Below are 25800 nucleotides of genomic sequence, written 5' to 3' on the forward strand. Positions count from 1 at the left end.
ATGGATGGATGGATGGATGGATGGATGGATGGATGGATGGATGGATGGATGGATGGATGGATGGATACATGCCTTTTTTTCTGCAAATACAAATATGTTTTCATATTTGTTGCTTTACTATATTTTATCAAATTTTCCCACATTTCTGAATTTTTTGGGCTGCGTAAGAACCTTTGATGTAAACAAAAATAAACAACCACCAGTAGAGAATGTGCTACAGCTTTTACTGTTGTTCCACAACAGATACATTTAAACATTCAATTTAATGCTGCATTTGGACTTCGATTTTAATTCCCACTTTATTTGTTGTGCACAATTTCTTTTGTAACTGGTGCGTCAGTTTTGTTGTCACAATATAGTCTAATTAATGTTGAAAATAGAAATTATTGTACTGTTATTGTTTGGTTTATTTATTTTCTAGGGAAACTTAAATTATTCAGAATCTAATAGAGCTAGAGCCTAAAATTATTTTATCATAAATCGTATGATGTTGGGTACTAGTATCGACGGTAACATGCTGTTCCCAAACTGAAGCATCAGCAGCGTTATTAGTGCCATGCCTTGTATAATAATAGATCTGTCAAAGGTATCACAAGTTCTTTTACTCTGAGATATTGAGAGTTCCTCTCATAAGAAATAAAATTACACCAATATAAAATCTCTACCCTCACAGCCTCTCCTCCCGCAGGTGCTGCGCAATATCTGTGTGTCCTCCGGCAGTGAATCACATTCATGAGAGGTTCAAAAGTTAAGATATCCTTTCTTGCAGCAGTGCATGGAGATATGTAGAGAATTGTGATGTGCATTCCTTAGTGTTCAGGCGTTCCTCACAATTTTCCGTCCGAGGACGAAATTATCAGAATTACATACTGAACAAATCTGATGCAAAGAGCACAGCTGAAAGTTTATAACAAGACTGGCAGAGAAAAAATTTGGAAGTAACCTCAGGACAGATTTTTGACTAAATATGTCTTGGAAGTTGGTTATTACCTCAATTGTATGTAAACTACTATAAAATGGAAAAAAAAAGAGGTTTGAATAGTTCATTACAAGGAGGATGACACCAGCTTAAACTCTAAATATTAATGTTATCATTAGAGAAGTCCTTAACAATGAGATAGAGAACAAAGTTTGACAAATGTATTTTAAAAACAGAAATTTAATTCCCCTTAAATCAATTCATTTTAGTTAAATATTAGTTAGATTAAGATTTAAATTACAAATTTTGATGCTCAAATGACAATGATCTTTTAAACAGTAGATTTTAAGGTGGTCTATCAATTAGAAAACCTGAAGTACTATATCCCTTTAATATGTTAGAGTATAAAAATAAGAGACTTAAAAGCATAAAACAATTTTGACCCCCTGGAAGCCTTATAAGTGCATCTTTTGAAATTTGTTGGTCAGTAACTTCTCCCTCTATGAGTGTTTTCAACCATCCAGCCTCTACAATGTTCAACCAGATGTTTGCTGGAACTTCTCATATTCATAAGTTTAATACTTTATTTAACTTCTAAATGTTCCAAAACCTTCTCCACCCAAGAAAATGATGTGAAAAGCTTTAGCACTTAGCAAGTTTATTACTTTCCTTTACTTTTACTCAGCAATTTTAAACTTGGTCACTTAAGGTGCTTTGACTCAGAAGGACGAGCAATCATCCAGCAATCTCAAGGTTGCTGGTCAATTCCTGCTTCCTTCTGGAAAATAATGATGTGTCCCTGGGCAGGTTGCCTAATCTTAAGTATCCTGCCAGTCTGTGTATGAATACATTTGAAGTGTGGTTGGGCGAATGTAGTTGTAGCATTAGGCAGAGAAGTCATTATGAATGAATGAGTCCATCCATCCATCTACAAAGCCTTTTTCAGACAGACTCATAATTTTTTCTCTACATCTTACCTTGTTTACAAAATTCCAGCTTTAGTTTATAAAGCATCATCTGCTCTTCAAGGTTTTTATTGTTTCAAACCCTATTAAACCAACATTTCTATAACAAAATTTAACTCATCAAATTGTTTAAACATCATAAAGTATATATTTTTGTGTTAAACGTTCTTTTCCCTCAAAGTAGGTCTATATAAAAAAACCCAAAAGTGATTAAAATCTACAAGATGCAAAGGCTTCCATACAAATCCTCAGCGTTATTTAGTCTTATACGATGCTGTGCAGTCAAAGGTAGACAATACCTACTCTATGCAAACAGTTAATTGCATTTACCTATTCTATTTCAACTTCTTAGCACAATTATATTTGTATTAATACAGCAAGGAAACCCTAATAGAACAACACCACATCATTATGATGTGATATAATCTGGTTGAATTGTAAAGTGCCTATAGATGACATGCATTGTGAATTGGCGCTATATAAATAAACTGAATTGAATTACCCTGTTTTGGTAAGGCAGTCAACTGGCGCATTGTCAATCTGCCAATTGATTTACAAGAGCAGCAGCCCAGAAAGGAAACACTTTCTTCTGTCTTTGCTAATTTTATTATCCTTTAGATTTGTTTGCAAATATATAGCATGAGAAGGACATTAAAATGTAGACTGCTGTACGGTGTACATCTGAGAACATTTTCAGATTTTAGGAAATAAGTTATTTCAAAAATAAATGAATAAATAGATTTCAGGTCTTACGAATAAACTTATCAGGTCTTAGGGCTCAGGAAACATTAGAATTACCTTTTCATTTCAGTGAAATCATCTACTAAGCAGAGATTTGAGTTGTACAAAGCCACATTTCTGTCTACAAAACATATTCAAAATGTATTATGGATAATAGAAAGCATAGTAGAACAATCAGTGCTGATGGGTTTGTACCCGAGACCTGAGAATTTCTTTTTTAAACTTGTGACAATATAGTTTTGTTTTTTTCTAAAGACCTGATAACGTCTCTCTTGATACCTGAGCATGTCATAAATTGCACAACGTTGACATGTGGACTGGTATGATAACTATGAAGCTGAGTCAGACTGATATGTTGTTTAGATATTACAGTTCAGAAGAAAGCAATAGCTAAAAGTATTTTCCATTCTTTTGTAGCTTTGACCAGTTAAGTGTGACATTTATTTATATATTCATTTTGGAGATCCACAGGGCTATTGTACATGAATCCTCTCTATCTCTGTCTGCCTATCCTCTCTAAAAAACATCACTCTGAGAACATTCTGTATTATAAATTTCAATGAATTGTCTACTGGCAATAATTATGCAGGTGTAGATACATACATTTCCATTGCAATTTAATATTAAATGATACATTTCATAGCTTCGATAAACATAATTCAATAAAAAAGGATCAAATATGTTTATTGTTAGCAATGAGAATTTCATATGTGTGACTGGGTTTCTTTTTTTTTGTTTTATGTATGCTGTTATACAAGCTAGCCTTTTTCAGCACCATTTGCACAATTTATTTTCATTTTTATTAGGCCTTGTTAGTTTAACTACTCCCTTGCAATAAAACCTTAAACTGCTTCAGATAGAAAACAAAAATAATTTGAACGACACCTTAACAAATTAATTCTGTAAATATCATACTTTTTATTATTATCAAGGATGGTGCCAATTTGGAATTTGAATAGTGGACTATAAGACTTTGAGTCTTAACTTTATAGTTTCCAGGTCCTAACTGTGAATATTTTTCAACATGGAGAATTATAATAATAATATCTTTAGAGTTTAAAGAATAATTTGTTTCTTTGGTGCTGCAGTACATGTTTTTAACATTTCTTCTGGGATTGTTGAGGCACAGTTTTTCCTTCTTTTTTTTTTTTGGTTGCTCTTCTGCTTAAGTGAGGGATCTAAATACTTCCTCTGTCACTGCACCAGTCACAGAAATGAAAACCTCAAGAGATAACTGGCACAGGAACACTGATTCCCAGTCAGTTAAAGTACGTTTCCTTCAGCACTTTGACTCATTTCAAAGCCTTGCAGGCTTAAATAATGCACTATCGATATGGAAGACTTTCAGAGCCAAATCTTTCCCTGTGTATTGACTCTCGTAAAGAAGCAATGATTGGGAACAATTTTCTCAGTCATGCTGCTGTAGGCCTCTGACCTTTTCCTCTTCTGGCAAGTGTTTCCAGCTATAGCCATAAACTGCTGCCTCCTTAGTAGACATGTAGAGCCTGTCCAACTGAATCCCAGACTCAGATATTTCTTTCTCTATCCTCTCTCTCTCTAGAGGTAGCTCCTGTGCTGAAGGAGTGATTAAGTGCCTCCATTATTAGACTTAATTAATGACTCTTTTTTTTTTTTTTTTACCAGAAACTGGCTGAGAGTTTTCAGCTCAGGGCCTGTCTGCAGTTAGCAGATATGCATATATGTTTATTCAGTGATTTACAGACAAGTATGTAACGAACAAATTATGAGGAAAAAAGAAAAGAAACAAAAACAAATTCTCTCATAAAGTTGAGAGTGGATTCTCATTTGCAGTTTGATATATTTGTCCATAATAGAGCCCAGAACCTCACAAGTAAACAGCTTGTTTTATTCAAACTGAAATAGTCACTAATCTTGGAGCTTCCTTAATTAATCAGCATGATCTTGTCAATGAGCCTCATGTAGAAAATGAGAGTTCATACCCAGGGGCCGGGGGAGCTGCTGAGACACTGGACCAATTGGTTGCTATAGCAGCTACTGTACAGTGTGAATTTTGAACATGATTAAGGCATGCCTGTAAATAAACTACCGGTACACTCATGATGACACAAACACAAACTTGTTGGTTATCTTACACATGCAATAAAGCAAAACAATAAACAAATCTATACCTAAAACAAATTGTCTATTATAAAAAAAACAAAAAACAATTGCGAGCATAAGAATAAATCTTTTTTTTATTATTTTGTGGCTGAGCCTTCTGCATCAATCAATCAATGCCAATGAGCAATCTCTGCACGTCTCACAAAGTCACCTGCATTTGCCAAGCAGTGCTTTGGCCCACTTCTTAGCAAACTGCTCAGGCTGTCTCAGGTTTGAAAAGGTTGTGTCTAAACACTGCAATTTTCACATATTTCATAGATGTTCAACAAGATCAGGTTTTGGGCTCATGGAAAGCCATGGGAGAATGGCCCAAGTTTTTTTGGAAGCAGTTCTTAAGTGCTTTTTTTTAGCTTTGTGTTTCCATGACTTATGATATATTAATTTTCTCTGCACAGATTTAAGGTTTCCTGTGAGCAGATATGTAGCCCCAAATTAAAAGTAAGCCTCCATTATGTTTCAAGGTAGGTATGTTATACGGGATAGAATAAAAAGGTTAATAACCATTGCAGACTACGTTTTACAATCTGTTTAATCAACATCATCAGGGCTTCTCTTCTCTCCATAAAAGGCATTTCATCACAGCGCTGCGTGTCCCTAACCCGTAACATTATCAATGACCCCTCCCACCCACACCAAGAACTGTTCTCCATGGTGACATCTGGGAAGAGGCTTCGCAGCATTTGATACAGGACCTGCAGAATCTGCAACAGTTTCTTCCCCAAGCACGTCAGACAGCTGAATGTTGAAAAAACTCTTAATCATGTCACAGACATGTGATCAAACTGACACCAAACCAAAACCTGCAAAATAAATACCATATATATTTAATTTTCTCCCACACTGTTTGCATTTGTTCACTACTGCACTTTAAGAAATGGGAATGTCATGAGAGCCGCACAAAACGAAATGTTGTTTTGTATACATTCTGTATATGCAAAATTACAAAAGTTGTCTAAGTCTGAGAGAAAAACAAAACAGAATACTTAAATATATTAGATAAAGTCTAAACACATACCTATCTATGTATAAATCCATCCATCTGTCCATCCGTGCATACATGCATGCATCTATCTATTTTCTTTCACACATTTGCAGTCCTCCTTATGTAGTAGCAACCTCAGAAACAAATTAAAAAGTCTTCTTTAAAACTGTAGCAATTTTACTACTCTCACATCAAAGCCAGTTTTATTGAGTGTAAATGTTATAGACATCCTGTCCATACTGTAGATTCTCTAAACTAAGTTGTGGATCTCTGCAGTACTTTCAGATAAATCATTTCCCTCTTGCCTGCTTTTCTGATTATTGCTCTAACCCCCCAGCCTCAGTTTAGGTGGACAGTTATGTCTTGGTAGGTTCACTGGTGTGCCATCGTCTATTCATTTAAGGATGATGGATTAAACATCGGTCTGAAAGATCTTCAAAGTGTGGTATATTGTTTTCTAACATAGTTCTGCTTTAAACCTCTCAGCAACTTTCTCCCTGACCTGTCTGCTGTGTTCTTTGGTCCTCATGAGGCTGTTTGCTCACCAACCTTCTGTTATGAATCAGCTGTGTTTACCTTGAAATTAATTACAGGGAGGATTAATTTATTTACTAACTAGAAAAGTACTCAGAGCACAGACCTCTGCCAAGCAGCAAATCTTGTCCCATATTTTATCTTTTTTATTATTTTTATCTTATTTTATATTTATATATTATTTTCTATTTTAAATAACAATTAATTCTGTTCCTTTTCTGTGTAAGTCAGCTAGAATGAAATTCCAATTCTTGACCTATGATGACCTGAAAGGTTCTACTATCACCTCATACAGTATTTTGCAGAGACACCTCCTGGCTGGGTGTGGCATATTTGGATAAATTGGAAAACTTAGTAGATCTGGGCCATTTTGCTGTTACAACAGCTATGGTCAAGAAGACAGACCTGAGACAAGAAGATGGATATTTCATCTGCAATTTGTGTCTATATCAATGATAATAATAACATACAATAAATTCTGTTAATACTTAAATGTGTTGCATTTTTTTTGACTATCTAAGAAACATTCCACTGAGATTTGGAAATTTATGATAAAAAATACTTCTACCTAAAATTTGCACATGATCTGGATCATTACCAAATTTAAATGAATTGTTCCTTTGAGTAAGGTGCACCTTTGGTAAAAATTTCCTTAAAATCCTTCCACACATTTATAAACAATGCACAGCATGGGTCTGTAGCCTCTGGTGTTTGTTCTGCTCTCATCTTCTTCATTCATTTTGCTTTCTTGTTTAGCAGATCGAGACAATAAGGGAGGCCTGGCTCACCTTTCTTGTGATTTGTCTGTAATAATTCCTGACCTTTTTGAGTTCGATGCTGAAGCTGTCAATAGTCACTGCTGCCACTGTCTGGTTTACTGGGGAAACTGCATGTTCTGCCATTAATGTTAAAGAACACTTTAAAAAAAACTCCATCCAGATTATGATGTGGATCATTACCAAATTGTAATGGATTGTTCCTTTGAGTGAAGTGCACCTTTGATAAAAGTGTTATCCTGTAGACAGACAGACAAAGACAAACACACAAACTAGACTAAAAACATACAGTAACCTCCTTGGCAGAGCTAATACAACATACAACAGGCCTTATAGAAAATCAACTGTGTTGTTGTTCTATCCTTTTTCCTGCTTTTATTTTTTAAAACTTTCTTACTTTACTGAAAAAATCCAGTTGTCTCTTAAATTATAAAATAAAAATTTTATAATTTAACAGGACCTTAATTTGGTGACGTCTGAAGGCAAGTGGTTGCATTTGATTCTATTTACGGGTATCAGAGAAAAAGAGTTTAAGTTCAAAGCCATCTCACAGCGATATAGATTTTTATCTGTAAATAAATTATATTAAAAAATCCATATCCTTCCACTAGAAACATATTTTAAATGCAGAGTGGTGATTTGGTTGTTACCTGACAGGTACAGTTATGTGGGAAGCATTTTAACGAGGGTCAGGAGAAAGCTTAAACATGGGTCAACATACACATGTATTGCTCAAACATAAAGCCGGCATACAGATAACCTGCATAGGCAAACATCGGCACCTACAGCAGCCATAACTGAGTGTCAGCACAGATTATACGACAGCCCTTGTCATACTGCTGCTCTCCCAACAGCAAATAGTGATTTCCTTTGAAGAACGTTGGTAGGCTTTGGAGAAACCTGGGCTCTTTTCATATTCCTGTGAAGAAGAAAGTGTCTGTGTTCCAACAAACAGGTTGAGTCACATTAACCATTTGTATGTCTATCTGGAATGATACTGATTTATAGCCTTACCCTTGTGTTCAGACCATCTGGAGCACGCAACACTCAGAAAAGTGTCCACATTTAAATAAATGCAGAGACCTCCTTTTTCATTGCACTCCTTTATTAAGCTCAATAGATCGACTTTTGAGAGGAAATACAGAGGATTAAAATCAGTTCTCTAAAAATAATATGATTACTCATTCCAGAGAGAAACAGAGCTAATAGTCACAATAACAAAGCTTTTAATAATAAGGGTGTTGACAGCTACAAAAATATACATGTTCTGCTTTTAATCTTGAAGCTCCAAGTTTTTTAATCCCTCAGTTTTCCATCTCATTTATTTGTCAGCCTCTCCCCGCCGAGTTATTGCTGGTTACAGGTGCCCGTGGTGTCTTGGCCACAACACGTGCAGAGCAAAGCCAAGTTTAGCATCATTTCTGGCTGACAGGATTGTCAATACAGAAGCAGCTGGAAAATTTGATGTACCTGCCAAAACCGGACAAATATTTTTGTGTGTTCCAGTAACATCACATTTTGCAAATGAGCTTCACTAAGCTTGGCACTAGGTTTGATGCAATTACCAAAAGTTCAGCTTTTGATTTTAATGAGGTTTTAGAATTAATCATTTAAGACTCAGTTTTAAAATGTTTAACTTTACATACTTGCTGACAATGCTTTTCATGTGAAGCAGATGAATATAATTCTATTTTTAAGTACATTATGTCTAGAAATATTTGTATTATATGTTTTAAGAGTGGGGAAACCTATCCTTGTAGCTTCTTTTAGGAAATATCAGAGCAAAATTCCATCTGCTACAAAAGCAATAATCCTGCAGCCCGGGAGTGTAGCAGCTGCCACAGACAGTCTCTGGTATACCGTCCTTCTCCTGAGAGTGAACCAGCTGTTACTGTACAGATGTTACTCATAATGTCTATAAAGTCAGTAGAACATAACCTCAAAGAAGCCTTTCAAAAACCAGCCTAAAAGGCACTGCCACACAGATATGTTTTTAAATTTTTGAGCCTGAGGTGTAGAAACATAAGCTTAAAAGAATCCATGCGGCAGATTGACAATTAGGGGCCATTTCCCATCTGCTTGCAGATTATAGTCCCAGTGGGAGTGACAGGTTCTGCAGGTTAGTTATAAAAATTGCCCTACTCTGCAAACACAGGAACAACCAGCTAATTTCATTTATGGTCCTTCCTGGACCAGCATGAATTAGAACAAAGCTGAACCCAACAAACCCAATGATAAACAGAAATGACTTAAGATGCACAAATGGTTTTGTTTCTTGCTGCCATAGATCATTCAATTACTGAGCAGGTATTTCAGATTTACTTTTTGATCCAAAGCTAAGTGGATGTATATTAGCTTTACTTTTCCCTTTCAGGCTAATTGTGATATTTTTTTTTATTTAAATATGTTTCTTAACATAACTTTTCAGTTGGATATTTTAGTAAGTAACCAGCCATGACTCAAGGTATAGTGAAGTTTTAAAGTTACATTTTAGGAAGCAACATAAACAGACTGTAGTTTGTACTCCAGCAGGTTGCATGACTCATTTACCAACCAACCAGCTTGTTCTTCTCTCAGCACTGTATTAAAAAGCAGAATGACATAATTAAATTGAGCAGGTGTTTATTCTACAGGATTACTTGTGTATCAAAATCTGTAAGTTGACATCTTTTATGGTTCCTGCTTTCTTATATACTGTGTGTTAAATGTTTTGATATGTCAATTAATTTAACTGAAGATAATTGTTCTCAGTATGAGAATAACATTAGCTTGGAATTCCAAATGGACCCCTGCTTGTTATAAATACAGATGCGATAGAGCTGTTCTTTGGTCCCTTTTTTTGTTGTCAATTCTGTTTTGAAACCTTTCATTATTGCTTCAGCAGAATAAATGATCAAATGCAGGTGAATAAATACTTCAATATTTACATTTTCCTGAACCCTAAGAAATTCATATCAGACTTATTCTAATGACTTTTTCTCTTTTATAAAAAAAACAAAAAAAAACAAGTTAAAACAAATTCTGAGACCTCATTTTTATACCTAAGTTTCTAGATTTATACCAAATTCATTAACAATTATTTCCTTTTTCATAGCAAATGTTCAGAAATCAATTCATAGCAGCACAGGATATTTATTAAAAAGCATTTTCCACACTGGTAATTCACTAACAGTAATGTAAATCCATTAAATCATCTTATTTAATAAGCTTATAGCTTTAAAATCTAGTCTGTGTATAAGTTATTATAAAATGTTGTTTCCTTTAATGAAATATACTTTTGAACAATAGTCTTATCTATTGAGTTTGTCATTATAGTAAATCCAGACCTATAGATTGATTCATTGTCAATGACGTACATTAAAGTTTAGTTTGATGTTCCCTTTGGCAAAAGATTTTCTGAGTAAACGGATCTGACTGCATTGAATCAGTGATGCTTTATTATGAAAAGGAAACAATACTTGTAAAATTAAGAAAGAAAAAGACCTGACCAATAATTTAAACCCAAGAAAAAAACATAATATACAATGGAACAGCTCGTGCACAGCAAAAGTTTCAAGGTTACATGTTTTTTTCTTTCCCATGCCCTTACAATGGCCCAACTTGTAAAATGAGTTTTCCTCCATTAACCATGGTTGCCTCTGTAAGCTCCATTAGTCAGTACATGAGAGAGTGATTTAGGTCTGAGCCTGCACCTTGGTGCGACACACTGAGTGCTCTCATTCACCTGGCTACTTTTTTGAATCTCCAGCATCACTGAAGCATTAGTAAGAGAACATGACTGTTATTTTAGATAAATTACAAAAAAACCAGACACAAGAGCAGATCAAACCCCATCATTGACTTCAGAATAATAGAATACAACTTTGGTTTAATGTAATGAAAATGCCCAATTTGAAATGATCTCCAAATTGGAGATCATAGGAAAACTATCTTCTCCTATGCATTTGTACAATGCTGGTATCATTTCAACCTGTCGCCACAGGGTCCCGTCCTTCTGCAAAAGCCCTGGAACTTATGCTATGCTCTTTTAAAGCACAGCTTAATTTGCTCCAGAGGTTTACTTCCACCCACATCCAATATCTGAAACATGGTCTCTGGAAGGCATTGCCCAAAGGACTGGGAATCTATGAATTGACAGCGGCTCACTGGCACTTAGAGGGACACAAACCTGGCGAGCAGAGCAATCACGCCGATGACAGTTTTGGAACACAGTGTTTGTATGAGGTGGAAGATTTCTCTTCATTTACACCATAAGAGGCAGAGACAGAGGTAAATGGACGGAAGAGTGGAAGGTTCTGCGCCAAACCTCCTTGAGCTCCTTGACTGACAAAAAAGCAATGCCAAATCATTATACTAGACTGGAAGGATAACGCTGACTTGTTTTTATCCAATTCCAATGCATTTACTATTTTTTATTAACTATGATAATTAGGAAACCTATGATTTATTTTATTTTCATTATATGAAAATCACTTTATTGTCAGCAAGTTCTAGATATCTAAATGGTTGGTCACTAAGCAGTTGGCTGCTAAGCGAACCATTGCTTGTAGGAGGAGCAAGTCAGCAGGGAACAGCTGTCCAGGGTAGAGAGTTTTCCTATGTGATGTCATGTTGCTTGCTAAGCCAGTAGCAAAAATCAGATGGTGTAACCCCTTTTACACCTGAGGAAGGTTGTGAAACAGATGATATTAGACACAAAAGCAGGGTTTTAACACACATGCAGTACATTGTCAAAATAATACCCAGGACATGCAGACAGCACTATAAGACATCTATATAAACATTTTATGTGTGGCATTTGACCTGTTTTGCGATCTTTAAGCTAACTGAAATAGTTCATGTAAGCTGAAGGAGTTTTTTGACCTCTTATTTCAGTATAGTGGAAGAAAACTTCCAGTTGCATGGAAAAGGTTCAAAGTGGTTGGACTAAAATAACCTGAAGCAGAAAACCAGTATTAGTTGCTGGGCAACTGTCCAGGCTGAGTAAAATATTAGGACTTTATGTATTAAAGCAGAATGAATTGTTAACTACAGAGGAGAAGGAGAATCTGTTGCCATGTGCTATTCTTCATTCATGAATGGATCTTGTATATATCCCGAATAAATTATTAAATCACCTGTGAACCCGCACTATTGGAATGATTATTATTCAGGTTGTTTTAGCCATGGATGAAGCTCATTCATTCATTCAAAAAAGAAAAAAAAAAAGAAAAAACTCATTAATTCTTTGTAGAAACTGAATCGGGTTCAGGGTTGGTATGTTGCCAGAGAACATCACAGCAGTCAAAGGATGAGGAGGTGGAACAAATGTGAAGGATAGATCTGTTTCCTTCACAGGGGATGCACAGAAAAAAATACAAACACGCATACATAAATATCCACAGGCATATGGGAAATTTGTTAGCCAGCACTTGACCCAACCTTCAGTTTAATTGAATTTATAGAACACCTGCTTATAAGAAATATCATTCTAAAATATTTCATTGGACAGAGAGGTTAAATTAGTTTTAAAATATTTAGTTTCAAATTCAGTTTAAATTTCATTTATGTCCTACTGTGTTCCAGTCTTATCTATTTAAATACTCTTATTTATATTCAACATAGTACTTTATAGTTCAGATTTTGGTATATATTGTTACAAGAATCACTTGTGCTATAAATTTCAGCCAATCCTATAATTCAGTAAGTAAAAAATTTGTTGTCTGAGGAATCAGATAGGTTTGCATTAAGTCCTTTTCTTGTGGCAATCCCTTACATGGAGCAAACATATTAAGATAAACTAAAAGGAAGTAATTTCCAGCGTGCTTTAGCACAGGATATTCTTAGTAACTGAGTCATGAGGCGCTATAACTCTAAAGCAACGGTGACATGAAAGCATAACACATTTGCTACAGATTGTTGACTGCAAATCCACAATGCAAATATGCCATTTCATCGAGACCACAAGGTGCTTTCAGTGGTTCCGAAAATCTTACTACTAGTTATTTGTAACTTTGTTTTAAAATGTGTTACATTTTTTCACAGTAACTCTCACCTCAAAATTTAATACAGCTGCCTTGCATTTAAAAGTTTGATAGCCGCAGCTCTACATGTTTTAGATATAACTACTAGAAGATTCTTCACCAAACCAGACTATAGCCAACCTAATTAGGCAAACCTAAGACTACAGTGTCTAAATGTAGAAAAATGTGAGAGAATTGCAGATGATGCTACTTGGGGAAGTGTTGGGCTAGTGGTTAGAGCAGTGCGCTTGTGCTCTGATAAGGTTGCACGTATCCGGTTCGATCCCCACAGCCTGCACTCTGGGTCTCTGTGAAAGACCCTTAACCCCCGATTCCTCCCCGGGCGCCACACATTGGCAGCCCTCTGCTCCCCAAGGGGATGGGTTAAATGTGGAGGTAAATTTCTCAAGTGTGAGATCAATAAAGTTAAATTATCAAGTGTAAGAGAGCCCCAGGGCAGGGCAGCGTGGCTACAGTGTAGCTTGCCACCATCAGTGTGTGGGTGCGTGTGTGAATGGGTGAATTTGTGAATGACTGAATGAGGTGTAAAGCACTTTGGTCAAGTCTCCTGACTTGAAAAAGCGCTATATAATTACTGGCCTTTTACCATAACATACGCATCAGTCAGCATCCGTTCCTAGTTTGTCCACTTTATCTCAGTACATCTTACATGTACAGACTTTAAATATTTGCAGCTAAGAGTTGATCTAATTACCACAAAGGGTAGCTAAAGGACAACCAGTGGTAGTGGGACCATATTAAAAGAAGAGTTTTCCAGTTATTTTTCAGTTAAAGAGACCCTCTGTAAATCACTGCCTCTGTTTCGTGTTCTTAGCTGACAGAAGTGGCACTAGGCATTGTCTTCTGTTGTTGTAGCCAATCAACATCAAGGTTTGATGCGCTGCGTTGTCAGATATGGCATTCTACATATTTTGGTGTTAATGACTGTTTTTATGAGTCACTGCTAACTTCCTATCATCTTGAGTCATTCTGCTCATTCTCCTCTGGCATTAACAAGATTTCCACTACTCAACTGTGACAGACTTGATATTTTCAGTCCTTCTGATCATTCTCCATTAGAACTTGAGATATGCCTGTGATACAAAATGTCAGCGGATCAGCATTTTGCCAAACTATTCAGAAAATCCTGCCTGTAACAAACATGTGGTGTTTAAAAATCCCACCAATCCTTTTGTCTAAATGCATCCAGTTTATCCAATGTGATTGGATAATTCTCTGTTTCTGTTAAAAAGGAAACATATAAAGTAGTTACACCTTATGAAGCAGCTGGAGGATAAATGTACATACAGTATGAATCACCTAAAAGGTGAAAGAAAAAAAATCTGCTAAAAGTTAAAAGAAAAAAAAATCTTTATTTGGAAGGGAGATAAGAAAGTGTATTCTGTGAAAATGAATGTACCAACAGTATTTTGTGCTTACTAGGAAATGATGGTATGAGCCCTGTTTGTCTCTTATAGCAGAGCAAAAGAATAGAGAATAATTGTAATACACCAGTGAGATATGCAGCTTAGCCTCTGAAACAAATCTCATAATTTACTCTGTAAGCTTGGCAATCTAAAACACCAATATTCCCCACAGAGCTGGTAGCACATCCAGCCACATTTACTCAATAAATAATAAAAAAGAAAGATAAACAGCTCACAATGCAGGCAACAGACACATTGTGAATGGTTGTGTACATTAAGGTTTATTAAACCAAATGTTTTTATATCACTGGTCGGAGGCAGCTAAGATGTTGATATTCATTCCGCTGTTCATGCCAGCTTTCTTTTTTTATTGCACATTTAACGCCAGATACTATTTATGATACTAATAAACTATTTAGCCAAACAAAAGACTTGAAGCATTATGGCAGCATGTGCTGGCATAAAAATATTACCCTTAGACTGTGTTTTTGGGCTGTGAGCCACCTTTCCTCTTTGCCAAAGCCCTGCCCCTCTGCTGTCCGCCTGACTGTGGCAACCAAAACTAACAGCATGTGGGAGGTGTTTTGTTAACAAAGCATTCAGCAACCTCCCTCCATTCTTCCCCCTATGTAACACCTTGCCTCTTTCCATTACCATAACTGGCAGAGCTGCTTTGCAATAGTTCTGGTTGAAATCATCACATCAGGCCTGATAGTGTTATCCTTCTGCTTGAATGGCCCAGTGCCAGACTAAAAGGGGGCGTGAGGGGAGACAGACAAGGTTAATAAAAGCATCAGGCCACCGAGTGACTGTTTCACAGGCTGCTGAGAAAAGATGTTGCTCACTCTCAGGCTTTTTCACGAAGCCATCCACTAAAAGGGTGAAAACACCGTGAAGCACTGTGATGCCTGCTCTTTTTCTATCCAGCCTAAGAGATAATACAATAACAGCTACTTAGAATGCTGTAGATAAGAAGGCATAAACAAAGCTTTCTGCTATCGCGGGTTGGTGACAGCTTGTAGGATTATTGATGGATAATAACCTGTATAGTGTACATAATGCAGCAGAGACAGAAGGGCAACAGAGGAATATGTATGGTTTTATGGCTGCCAGGGTGGGAGATAGATACGCCGAAAGGAAATGCTATCCACATATATTTGTTTAGAGCCTTGTGAAAAGAACACTGCAGATATCATTTTACATCTTCTTTAACCCCTTGGGATGAAATATAAAATAATAGATATGTGCACTCAGAAACTCTTTTCAGACCAAACAAAATTATCTGTCATTTAAGGAAATAACAAAACAATCTTAATGCTTTTTGCAAGGAAACAAATGTGCTACAAATAAGAAACGTTAGTTTTAAAGTATGAGAATACAATTATTATTAAAAAACAGATTGTAAGATATATAAAAAATATATATTAAACAAAATGCATATTTGCTAAATCCAAAAACCACCAAATACAATGACTCAGACAATTCTACAGTATATGTGATTGACCTTATGCAGTGGCGGGAAACCTGAAGATCATAAGAACACCCCTTATCCTTAGTTATAAAATTCTGTGTAGATAACACAATTCCTCAGTGATGAAGCCTGGGCCACAAGTGATTTGAAGGAACTACTGAATGAGAAAAAAAGAGCCTTCATGACAGCAGTATGGGGAGAACGTTGAAGCATCCTAATGTCAAGAGAAAAAAAAGCAAGGAAGCATACAGGAAGAAGCTTAAATGCAAACTCCAGCAGAACAATATCAGAGATTTGTTGCCAAAGATGAAGAATATTACAAGTTTTCAGCAGGAGACGGATCAGGCTGAAGGAGGTCTGGACAGAATCATTGAACTGAACACATTCTTCAATAAGTTCAGCTTAGGAACAAGCTCACTCTGGTCTTGTCTGACCCAAAGTAGTCTTCTTAGTGCACATCTCAAATGTTTCATCTTCCACCTTTGCCACGATCCCTCTGTTTCTATGCATCTGCCCTCAACCAAATCAGAAGCTTGAACTTCCATCTGCCTTTCTTTAGCAATGAAGTCAAGAGGCAACCAGAGATACTGATCACAATAAGGTACCAGGTCCAGATGGTGTCAGCCCCAGAGTCCTGAGGGTCTGAGCAGAGCAGCTGAGGGGGATCTTACAGCACCTCTTTAACTCTAGGAAGATCCAAGAGACACTTCCAGTGGTGTGGAAGACCTCTTTCTTTGTCCACTACAAAATAAAACTTAGCCTCAATAACTGCAGACCTGTTGCCCTGACATCTAACATCATGGAGGTCTCAGAGAGACTCCTCTTGGTCCACCTGAGCAATGCGGCGATCAGGACCCCCTGCAGTTTGTTTATCACCGTGGAGTTGAAGATAGTATCATACTCCTGCTTCAACAAACCCAGAGTTATTTAGACAACGCAGACAGCAGGGAGGCAATCATATTATTGGATTTAAACAGGGAGTTAACTATGATTCAGCCTGATATGCTTTGTCAGAAACTCAAGAGGACCTAGGTGGAGGTATGAACAATTGTCTGGATCAGAGCCTACCTGACAAACAGACCACAGTTTGAGAGACGGAAGGTTCAAGCAGTCAGCTCAATCACCAGAGGAAAAAAAGGGACATTGTTGTAGATTTCAGTAGAAACCGGAACAGGTTGTATCCTATTAACATCATGGGAGTAGAAGCGGAGGCGGTGGAGGAGTATAAATGCAATAGCAAATGACTTAAAGAAGCTAATAAAAGAAAGGCTACCAATGATCTAGAAACTTCTCCAGAACCTCTGGAGATGATTTCACAAGGAAGAATACTTCATAAAATGAAGAATACTGTGGACAACTGTGATTATCCTCTTCTAAAGATTGTTAAACAGATGCTTTTTTAGATCCATTAAAGTCCTTGGACAACAAGATATTTTACATATATGTTGATAGTTGTAGGCGGGAAAGATCTTCTGTTGCAGTCTATCTTGCAACAGAAGATCTTTCCCGCCTACAACTATCAACATATATGTAAAATATCTTGTTGAAAAACTTAGCTGAGTTGCTACAACATCTGAACTGACTCACTCCAAAGACTTTAATGGTAGGGATGGTTAAACTATGCTGGGAGATTTCAGGATGTAGCTAATTCATGCAAAGGTAAACTTTATCCTAGTTTCTGCCTCAAACTACTCTACTAGAACTCGGAGGTATTTCCTTATCAGAAGGACAACACACTGAACATGCATACGCTTACCGGTGGAAATTAAGCAACAAAATGGCTTTTTTTTTATGATTCCTAGCTGACTAACCCTCATTGGGTTGATTTGTTTTGTTGTGGATGATAAATAAATCAAAATGGCTTAAGATTAACAATTTTACAAACATTTAAGGTCGAAAAACAAGTTTGATAAAGATGCAGGGAGATATTCAAATAGTTGCAATTTCTATACAATGACAAAATAAGTGGTTCATCAGAATGCTAGAATGAGTAAAAGCAAAACTTTATACTAATGTAAATAACTGTAGCCTTAAAAGAGCAAATAGAAGATTTTCTGTTTCCTTCCTCATTAAGCTTTAAAACTCTGCCTTTAATGAATGTAATAGGATTTGAAAATGTCATATTGCTTCTAAGGTAACAACCCATACTATCCTTTGAAGACTCACAAAGACTGATGCTTTGAATTGGAAGCCATGCTAATTTTACTAACCACATATGACTTAAAAGTCAGTAAAAAATTTTCAATGTTTTTTTTCTTTCTTTTCATTCAAATTACAGTTAAACTGCTTTTCACACAGTGGTCTAGCATAGATTCTGCTCCAAATAAAGATAGCCAATGATAATTGGCACAAGAAGGGCTAAACGTTTTTAATGCTTTTCTAACAGTGTCTCTTGCAATACTATGATTACTAAAGAGAAATCCTAATTTATCAAAGGAAGGATATTAGCAAGTAGTCTTTAAAAAAGGTGATCAAAAATCACCAAAAAGCTATGACTGGCACAGAACCACATAGTCTGAAATTTTAGAATATAAAAACCTACAATAATAAACACATTTTTTACGGATCAAATATTTGAGAAAGAAAGTTGTAGAGTTTAAAATGTATGAACACTTGAAGCTGGATATAAAAACCTCTGCAAAGATGAAAGGATAAACCCTGAATAAGAGGAAAAAGATAATGCAGGAATACATCAGTAGGTTTGCTATGTTTAACAGACCGTAGACTAAACTGCTAAAAGACTCTTTTTAAGTACATTCTATTTGCAACCATTAGCACTTTTAGGGATCTTTATAAAATCACTTCATCTGTAAAAATTGCAACACATATGAAGTTGTCCTCTGATGTGAAACTGAAGTGCTCCAAGATATTGTACATCTTTCTTTAAAAAGGATCAGTATATGGATGTATATATGGCTTTTAAAACAAATATATATATATATATATATATATATATATATATATATATATATATATATATATATATATATATATATATATATGGTGAGCAATCAAAACCAGTGAAGCATGATTGATGTAGTGTATTAGTTTTGATTTAGGGAAAAAGAAAATAAAGGACTTTTGTAGCAATAAGAATAGGAACCTCAAAAGTCTGACATTTAACTGAAGTTTTCTACACTTCTGTTAAAGCAACGATAACGGCACCAAAAGCCATTCTTTCTTCAAAGCAAACTTCTCTTTCAATCTAAATTTATTTTCCCCTTTAAGTGTACTTCTTTCACCTTCAAAGGGGCATCCTGAATATTTAATTTTTGTCCTCTGGCACATCAGCTCCTCTGCCAGCAGGATAATGGAGATTGTTTGCACCAAGAAATGTCAGCTGAGCAAGTGTTATCAAAACTCCCTGTGGTACGATTCAGCTAACTGTACCACACCACTATAAAGAAAAGTGCAAGATTTGCCAGAAGTAGTGCCCTACTGGGAACAGGACTGTGTCTGATCAGCAGTGCGGACAGTTACTGTGATGTTAAAGCCAAGGCTTATCTGAAGAGAGATGGACCAGTCTGTGTTGTTTCACACAGAAATACATTTCTCATTATGTAAATGTTTCACAATTTTTAAATTATTGATATGCTTATCCTTTAATGTATAAGGCTCAAAGTTACTTTACCTGCCTTAGGCCCTCCTTGCTGTTCTGCATGATTCTCAGGGCGTAGTTCGACCTTTGACCTTTGCTGTTGAATTCAATGTGTCCCGTTAAGCCCTCCAACTCTACCTACCCAACAGAGAGAAAAAAGCAGGTAAAAAGATTTTTCCATAACTGTAATACACATTCCTTCCTGGCCGACATTCAACCTTCTTTAAAATTACGTCTCTTTAAGCAGGAGTTCAATTTTGCATTAAGCCTACTTAAAACAGAAAGAAAACATATGGATCCGATATTAACTTACAAGCAGTACACTGAATCAAAAGGGTGATTAATTCCTTGCACAATAGTTAGATAAGATTAAAGCACACCCATTTAAACATCTTAGGTGGAATCTTTTTTTGCTCCCTATTAGTACCATTTATCCTCGGATCTCTAGCTATCAAAAAGAGGGAGGTGTGTCCTTAATAATTTTGTGTGTAGAGAGAGGTTGAGGGTTCAATGGTATATAACTCTTCAAAATGAGTGTTTCAAGTGTCAGATAAGACCGCTACTCTAATGCATTTTTTCCACCAGAACAGAAATTCATAAACTATGGCTTTTGGTACTAAGCAGTGCTCTTTCTGATGTCATAGAGTGGCACGCAAAATGAGGAGAGAAAAGAAAGTGTAAACGGAGAAACGTTTAGACCATAGAGTAAGATCTTTCTGGGGAAAAACAATTATGAAAGTCATAAACCGAGAGCTAAGAATGGTTCCCTTAATGTTAAAGCTGGGGAGAAAGCTTATGTTAACAAAAGAAGAGGAGCTTTGCATGGTCTGAATAGACTGTTGCACATAGGGAAATCCTAAACAATTGGACACATCTGTGGTATGAGAAGGTTTTACTGTTTTGTTCTATTTTTGGACAAAATTACCACCGAAGAAGCTATACTTTGCTGAATCCAGTAATTTTTTCGTTTTCTGCGAACGGCAGAGGGACTTCTCCAGTGTCTATTATTTGCAAGAATGTTAATGTGCACCAAATGCACCAAAAAGAGGGATCCCTATGATTCCTTTTATGCAGAGGTCTGGTTGCAAATTTAAGATGATGGCTTATCGTTATCAAAATGATAACTAATACATTATGACATGACCTATATATCATTGAATATTTTATTTCAAGAAAGACTCAAAAATTGTTATTAGAGCATAGTGCCATGATAGTTATAAACTATGAACAGCATTTTTTGAGTTTTAACCTGAGTGAACAGAACTCTGAGGTAGTTCTTGATATTATCCACTTTTAACACAGACCCAGTTTATAAATATTTGATCGCTTTGCCTATGTTTTCCAACAAGCATAGAAAAGTGCTTTCTGTTTAACAGTGAGGCTCTCTTATTTTATTTTTTTTAACATTCCTGATCTATCTGCAAAAGGTTTAAGGCCAAGTCCAATTCAGCACGCTCTGTTTCTTGTCCACCACCTCATTATGCACGCTTACCACTAAGTTTAGGATTTCATGGTCATTTTGCAATATTGTTTCAAGCCCTATTATCCTCAACAAAAAGTCTAATATTAAAATTCTAAAGGTATCTCTATACTAGAGGAAGATATTGTTGCCCACATTACCATAAGCTCAAATTAAAAGGCTCAGATGACACCAAAATCTATTTAGAAACACTCACACCTAATTGCATCTAATGGCGGCCAATTAAGCCAGCTTTCTTTAGTTTTGCTTTACTGTGGAGAAAAGCATAATAACTGGAGACATATGCAAATGCTCTCGCTGAGATTTATACCATTAAATTATATGTTTTAAGCGTAAGAAATTAAGCTACACAGCAAGCAAACAATACAATTTCAAAACATAAATTGCAGAAATAAAGTTTTATCTTGCAAAATTCATAATTGGTGTATAAAAAAGTTTCATTATTTCCTTGGTGGTTATTGTTTATATATATATATATATATATATATATATATATATATATATATATATATAAAATGACGCTTCCATAAACCATTGAAGTCTAATGGTATTATTGTATAAATGACATTATCAATGGAAGTGATTAAGAATTTTAGTCTACAGGGATTAATCACTCATTTAATTTCTTTCAGTAAGAAAAACAAACTGGTTGATATCAAACTTGTGTCACATTTAAGGATTTTTACGCTTTACAGCCATTCATCTCCAAAAGGAAAACACTTTAATCCATTGACAGCACATCTTTATCTTTCCTCCTTCATTGTCTCTCAGAATAATACAGAGACAAGATAAACTGACAACAAACAGGGAATACATCTTGCATGAGATGAAATGCCAAAGTTATTATCCATAGATATCCGGAATGGGAGATAAAAAAAAAATCAAAAGTCTTTACCTGAAATAATAAAAGGGGAACTTTACAGAAAAATAGCAGTTTGTGCACTATTACAGTACTTATACAATCGTTTATTTTTTAAAGAAAGGTCTAAGCATCTGAATTACTGTATTAACTGCTACCTTTCTGAGGAATATGCACCTAAAGCAATCACAATGTAGACCATATAATTCCCATGAAAAAAAACTAAACATTGTGGAATAATTGTTTTACCAGCATCATTTAATTTTCTACTTTTTCTGCTGAACAAAAAAAAGTCTAAATAGATGGAAAAGCCTAATAATGTTAATGAAAAAAGTATTTCTGTTTTGGAAAAATCGCTTAATTGTGAATATTTTATCCTATAATGGAGTAACTTTTGGTAAGGAGAGAGCTTACAGTTGTCCGACTTTTTATTAAACAATAATAATTTTGAAATAACCATCTACTACTTAATTTTAGGGCATGTCAAGGTTCAACCTGGAAGTGCTACCAATCTGAAGTGACAATGGTTAAAAACAGTGTTTCCCAACCAGGGGTATGTATATACCCAGTAGTTTGCAAGTGCATTCCAAGGGGTACATGTACATGTTTCATTTATCAGGTAAAAAAAAATAGAGCTGGAATCTGTTTTGCTTTCTGAGGACCCAATTGAAAAATTAAACAAGCTTTTATCAACCAAAAAGTAAGTTTTTCTTATACGTTTAAGTTTACCTTCAGCGGTGACACACATCCAAACCAACACTGAGCTATCTGAGCTTATCAAAGCTCAGGTGTCTTAATGAAAACAAAGTAAAACTGATTATGTCAGGATAAATATAATTTTTGTTCTGTATTTTGTTCCCAATTCATCAGGTTTAAATGTGATTATGAGGGAGTTACTCAGAGAAGCTCCTTACTAACTCCTTACAACAGGCAACATATTTGTTGTTTTATTTTCATTTGTTAAGTAAAACATACAATTGTAAAAAAAAAAAAAAAATGCTCAAACTAAAAGATTAAGTCTTTATGTTAGTTATTGTACATTTCACTTTTGGACAGTCATCAATATTTTTGACTGAGAGGGGTACTCATAGTAAGACAAAATGCCCAAAGGGGTACACAAGTCAAAAAAGGTTGGGAAACAAGCTAACTATATAATACATTTTAGCCACTGTCAACCCCTATTCTATTCTATTCTATTCTATTCTATTCTATTCTATTCTATTCTATTCTATTCTATTCTATTCTATTCTATTCTAATAAAATACAAAGTAAGGAGCTGAAGGTTTATATTCCAGTAACAGGGCATATAAACGGAAACAAACATTCCTGTGTTTTTAAAGCATTTACCCAGCTACAAATTGTTGGTTAAAAAGTTAGGATTAGAAATTGTTTTTACATTGTTAGGTGCTGTCCTATTATCCACACTCTGATAAGATAATCAAAACATTTTGACAAATTTTCAAGGCTTTTGAGCTTAACAGTTAAAAAAAAAGGTGGCGGCTATAGTGTGATAATTGCTCTGAAAATGTCATCATAATTTCAAATGTCTGAGAATGAATAAAAGAGTTTGCTTTCATTTAGAGTGGAGATTTCTCAGTAACTCTCTGTTGATTAGTCTGTTGCTGTGTTTTTTGTTCTTAATGTTGGTTCAGTCACCTCTTTTCATCCCGCACTGATTATTTGTTGTGCTTTTCTCTAAGTTAAAAAGCACACCTAATCCAGCTATTCCAAATCAATTACTGGATAATTGGCCTCCACACTGCAGCTTTTAAAAGGGCACAAACAACAGATCTGCTCAGAATAACAGTATAACATAGGATAAGTTTTGAGCAATTATAACTTTGCACAAAAAAAAATGAGAGATCCTGTATTTGACTAGAAATAGATAACAACTGTTTTCCAAAACAAAGCAAAAAAAAAAACAAAACAAAAAAACCCAAAGAGAATAGTTTCTGCTATTGTCAGTTTCATCATCTTACCATCCTCAGGTAATTCATGAGGCTAGTGCCATGCTCCCAGATCTTAGACGACTTGCAGGAGAGCTGAGTTGCACCAACATTCTGGCTACGGTTCAACTCCTGGACCGCTGCAACCACTGCGTATACTGCATCAAATAGCAGGGCTGATGACAGCTGCAGAGGAAAAGGAAGAAGGTGAATCCATTATTACTGCACACAATAAAACACACAGAAACCAGCAATAGCTCAAAGTCTAACATGTCTGTGTTTATTGGTTAGGAGGGCTGAACCATTTGTAGAGTGGAAGTGATTAAATTCCATCAGATCATTAGAAAAAGCCTAATCTGCTGACACAGATGAAAACCATCTCTCTCTTTATTGCTGTTTTCTATTTCTCAGAGAAACTCTGTCTCTCCTGCTCTCATCACCAGTGAAGCTTGCACACCATGACTATTTCAATTACTGTTTGCCGCTCTCAACAAGGGCCAAAAACAGTGGGAGAGCCAGCCTTTCCTCTCATCTCCCATGAACAAACAACCTCATCATCACAACTGCTCTATCCCTGCTACTTTAATTTTATTCAAATATATAGTGCTCGGCATAAGAAGCTTTTTAAGAGGTTAAGCTTCACAGCTATATATCTGTTTAATGGGACTAGATATGAAGTATCACAAAAGTGGAATGAAAAATATACACAACAGAGAGGGAAATAGATGAACGCTAAAGGAAAAATTTAAAAAAAAGGAAAGGTAACTGCATGGGGTCCAACTAAAAATCTTAAAAAGGGACTTTAGCCAAACTAGAAATAAACACAAGAAAATTATTCTACAATCTTTATGCCTGATGCTGATGATTGGGGCCTAATCTCCAAAAGGTTTGTGTGCGTTAAAACCGGTCCAAGCATGTTTGGATGCACAGAGCAAACCTGCAATGAAGGCAAAAAAGTGATTTGCGTTTGCAATTCAGCAAACAGACTGTGCACACCACTTTTTGTGTGAGTGCCTTCATCAATATGCTGATCATGCTCTAATGACCTGAAATTGATGGGTGGAGGATATGCAAATGTAAACTATGATCACGTCAAAGCTATTTTTATAATTGTAACTCAGCTGTGGACAATCTTTACACAATTAAACCAAAATATTTCTGAACTTAAATACTGCAGCATGTTTATATAAACAAAATGGAATATTAAAAGTGAGTGGTTTTAGGCTTTCTAGGCATCAAACAATACAAAGGGGACAGTTTTTAAGCAGTATACCAATGTTCACTTCAATTTCAATCTGAAAAACTCACACGACGAGAAAAGACAATTAGAGAAATTTATTGACACAATTACTTTGTCTTTGGTGCTCAGACCTCGGCAGGAAAAATAGCGCTTAATTTTGATAGACATGCATGAAGAGGAGCAAATAATAGGGCTGTTTCCCCCCAGGCCTGAAACTGGTGGTGGAGTGGAGATAGATGAAGTTGGTCAGTCTGTAGACTGATGAGCGTTATGTGGAGATCCAGTGGATTGCGTGAGCCAATACTAGAGCTTCACTCAGGGACCTGGAAGATGGAAGTCCAGTTTGGATAACGCAGGTTGAGAGAACCTGTCCATGATGAGCAAGCATGAAGCGACAGTGGAGTCACACAACGCATCTGCCGCCTGCGCACAGGAGCAGACAGTGCGTATCGGAGGCCTTTTAAGATGAACTTTGGATGCCGATTGGCTTTCTTGGAGGTGTGGTTCAAAGCTAATAGGCTGTTTCGCAGGTGGATGTAGAGAGCTATGAGTTTCTTCAGCTGAACTTCCTAGGCTCCATGTTTCATTTTTTACTGAGGACCACTGTGAGCAACATCGGATCTGCATGCTTAGGCCATGGTTACGTATATATAATCTAAATACATATCTTTACAGAGTTATTTAAGATTATATATATATATATATATATATATATATA

General features: G+C 35.8%; 1 protein-coding gene across 3 annotated transcripts in view; it reads right to left on the reverse strand.

Annotated features, from left to right (window-relative positions):
* The window catches only part of grik4 (glutamate receptor, ionotropic, kainate 4), a 461142-nt gene that overhangs the window by 78968 nt on the left and 356374 nt on the right, over positions 1 to 25800 (reverse strand). For all 3 annotated transcript variants that reach the window (XM_015380401.1, XM_015380400.1, XM_015380402.1), the window contains exons 10-11: positions 23876 to 24028; positions 19591 to 19695 (exon numbers count right to left, since the gene is read on the reverse strand). In XM_015380401.1, the coding sequence (XP_015235887.1) occupies positions 19591 to 19695; positions 23876 to 24028 (258 nt within the window). The remainder of the gene's footprint in view (positions 1 to 19590; positions 19696 to 23875; positions 24029 to 25800) is intronic.

This window comes from Cyprinodon variegatus, unplaced genomic scaffold (genome assembly GCF_000732505.1).
Source record: "Cyprinodon variegatus isolate N-32 unplaced genomic scaffold, C_variegatus-1.0 Scaffold213, whole genome shotgun sequence".
Lineage (NCBI taxonomy): Eukaryota > Metazoa > Chordata > Actinopteri > Cyprinodontiformes > Cyprinodontidae > Cyprinodon > Cyprinodon variegatus.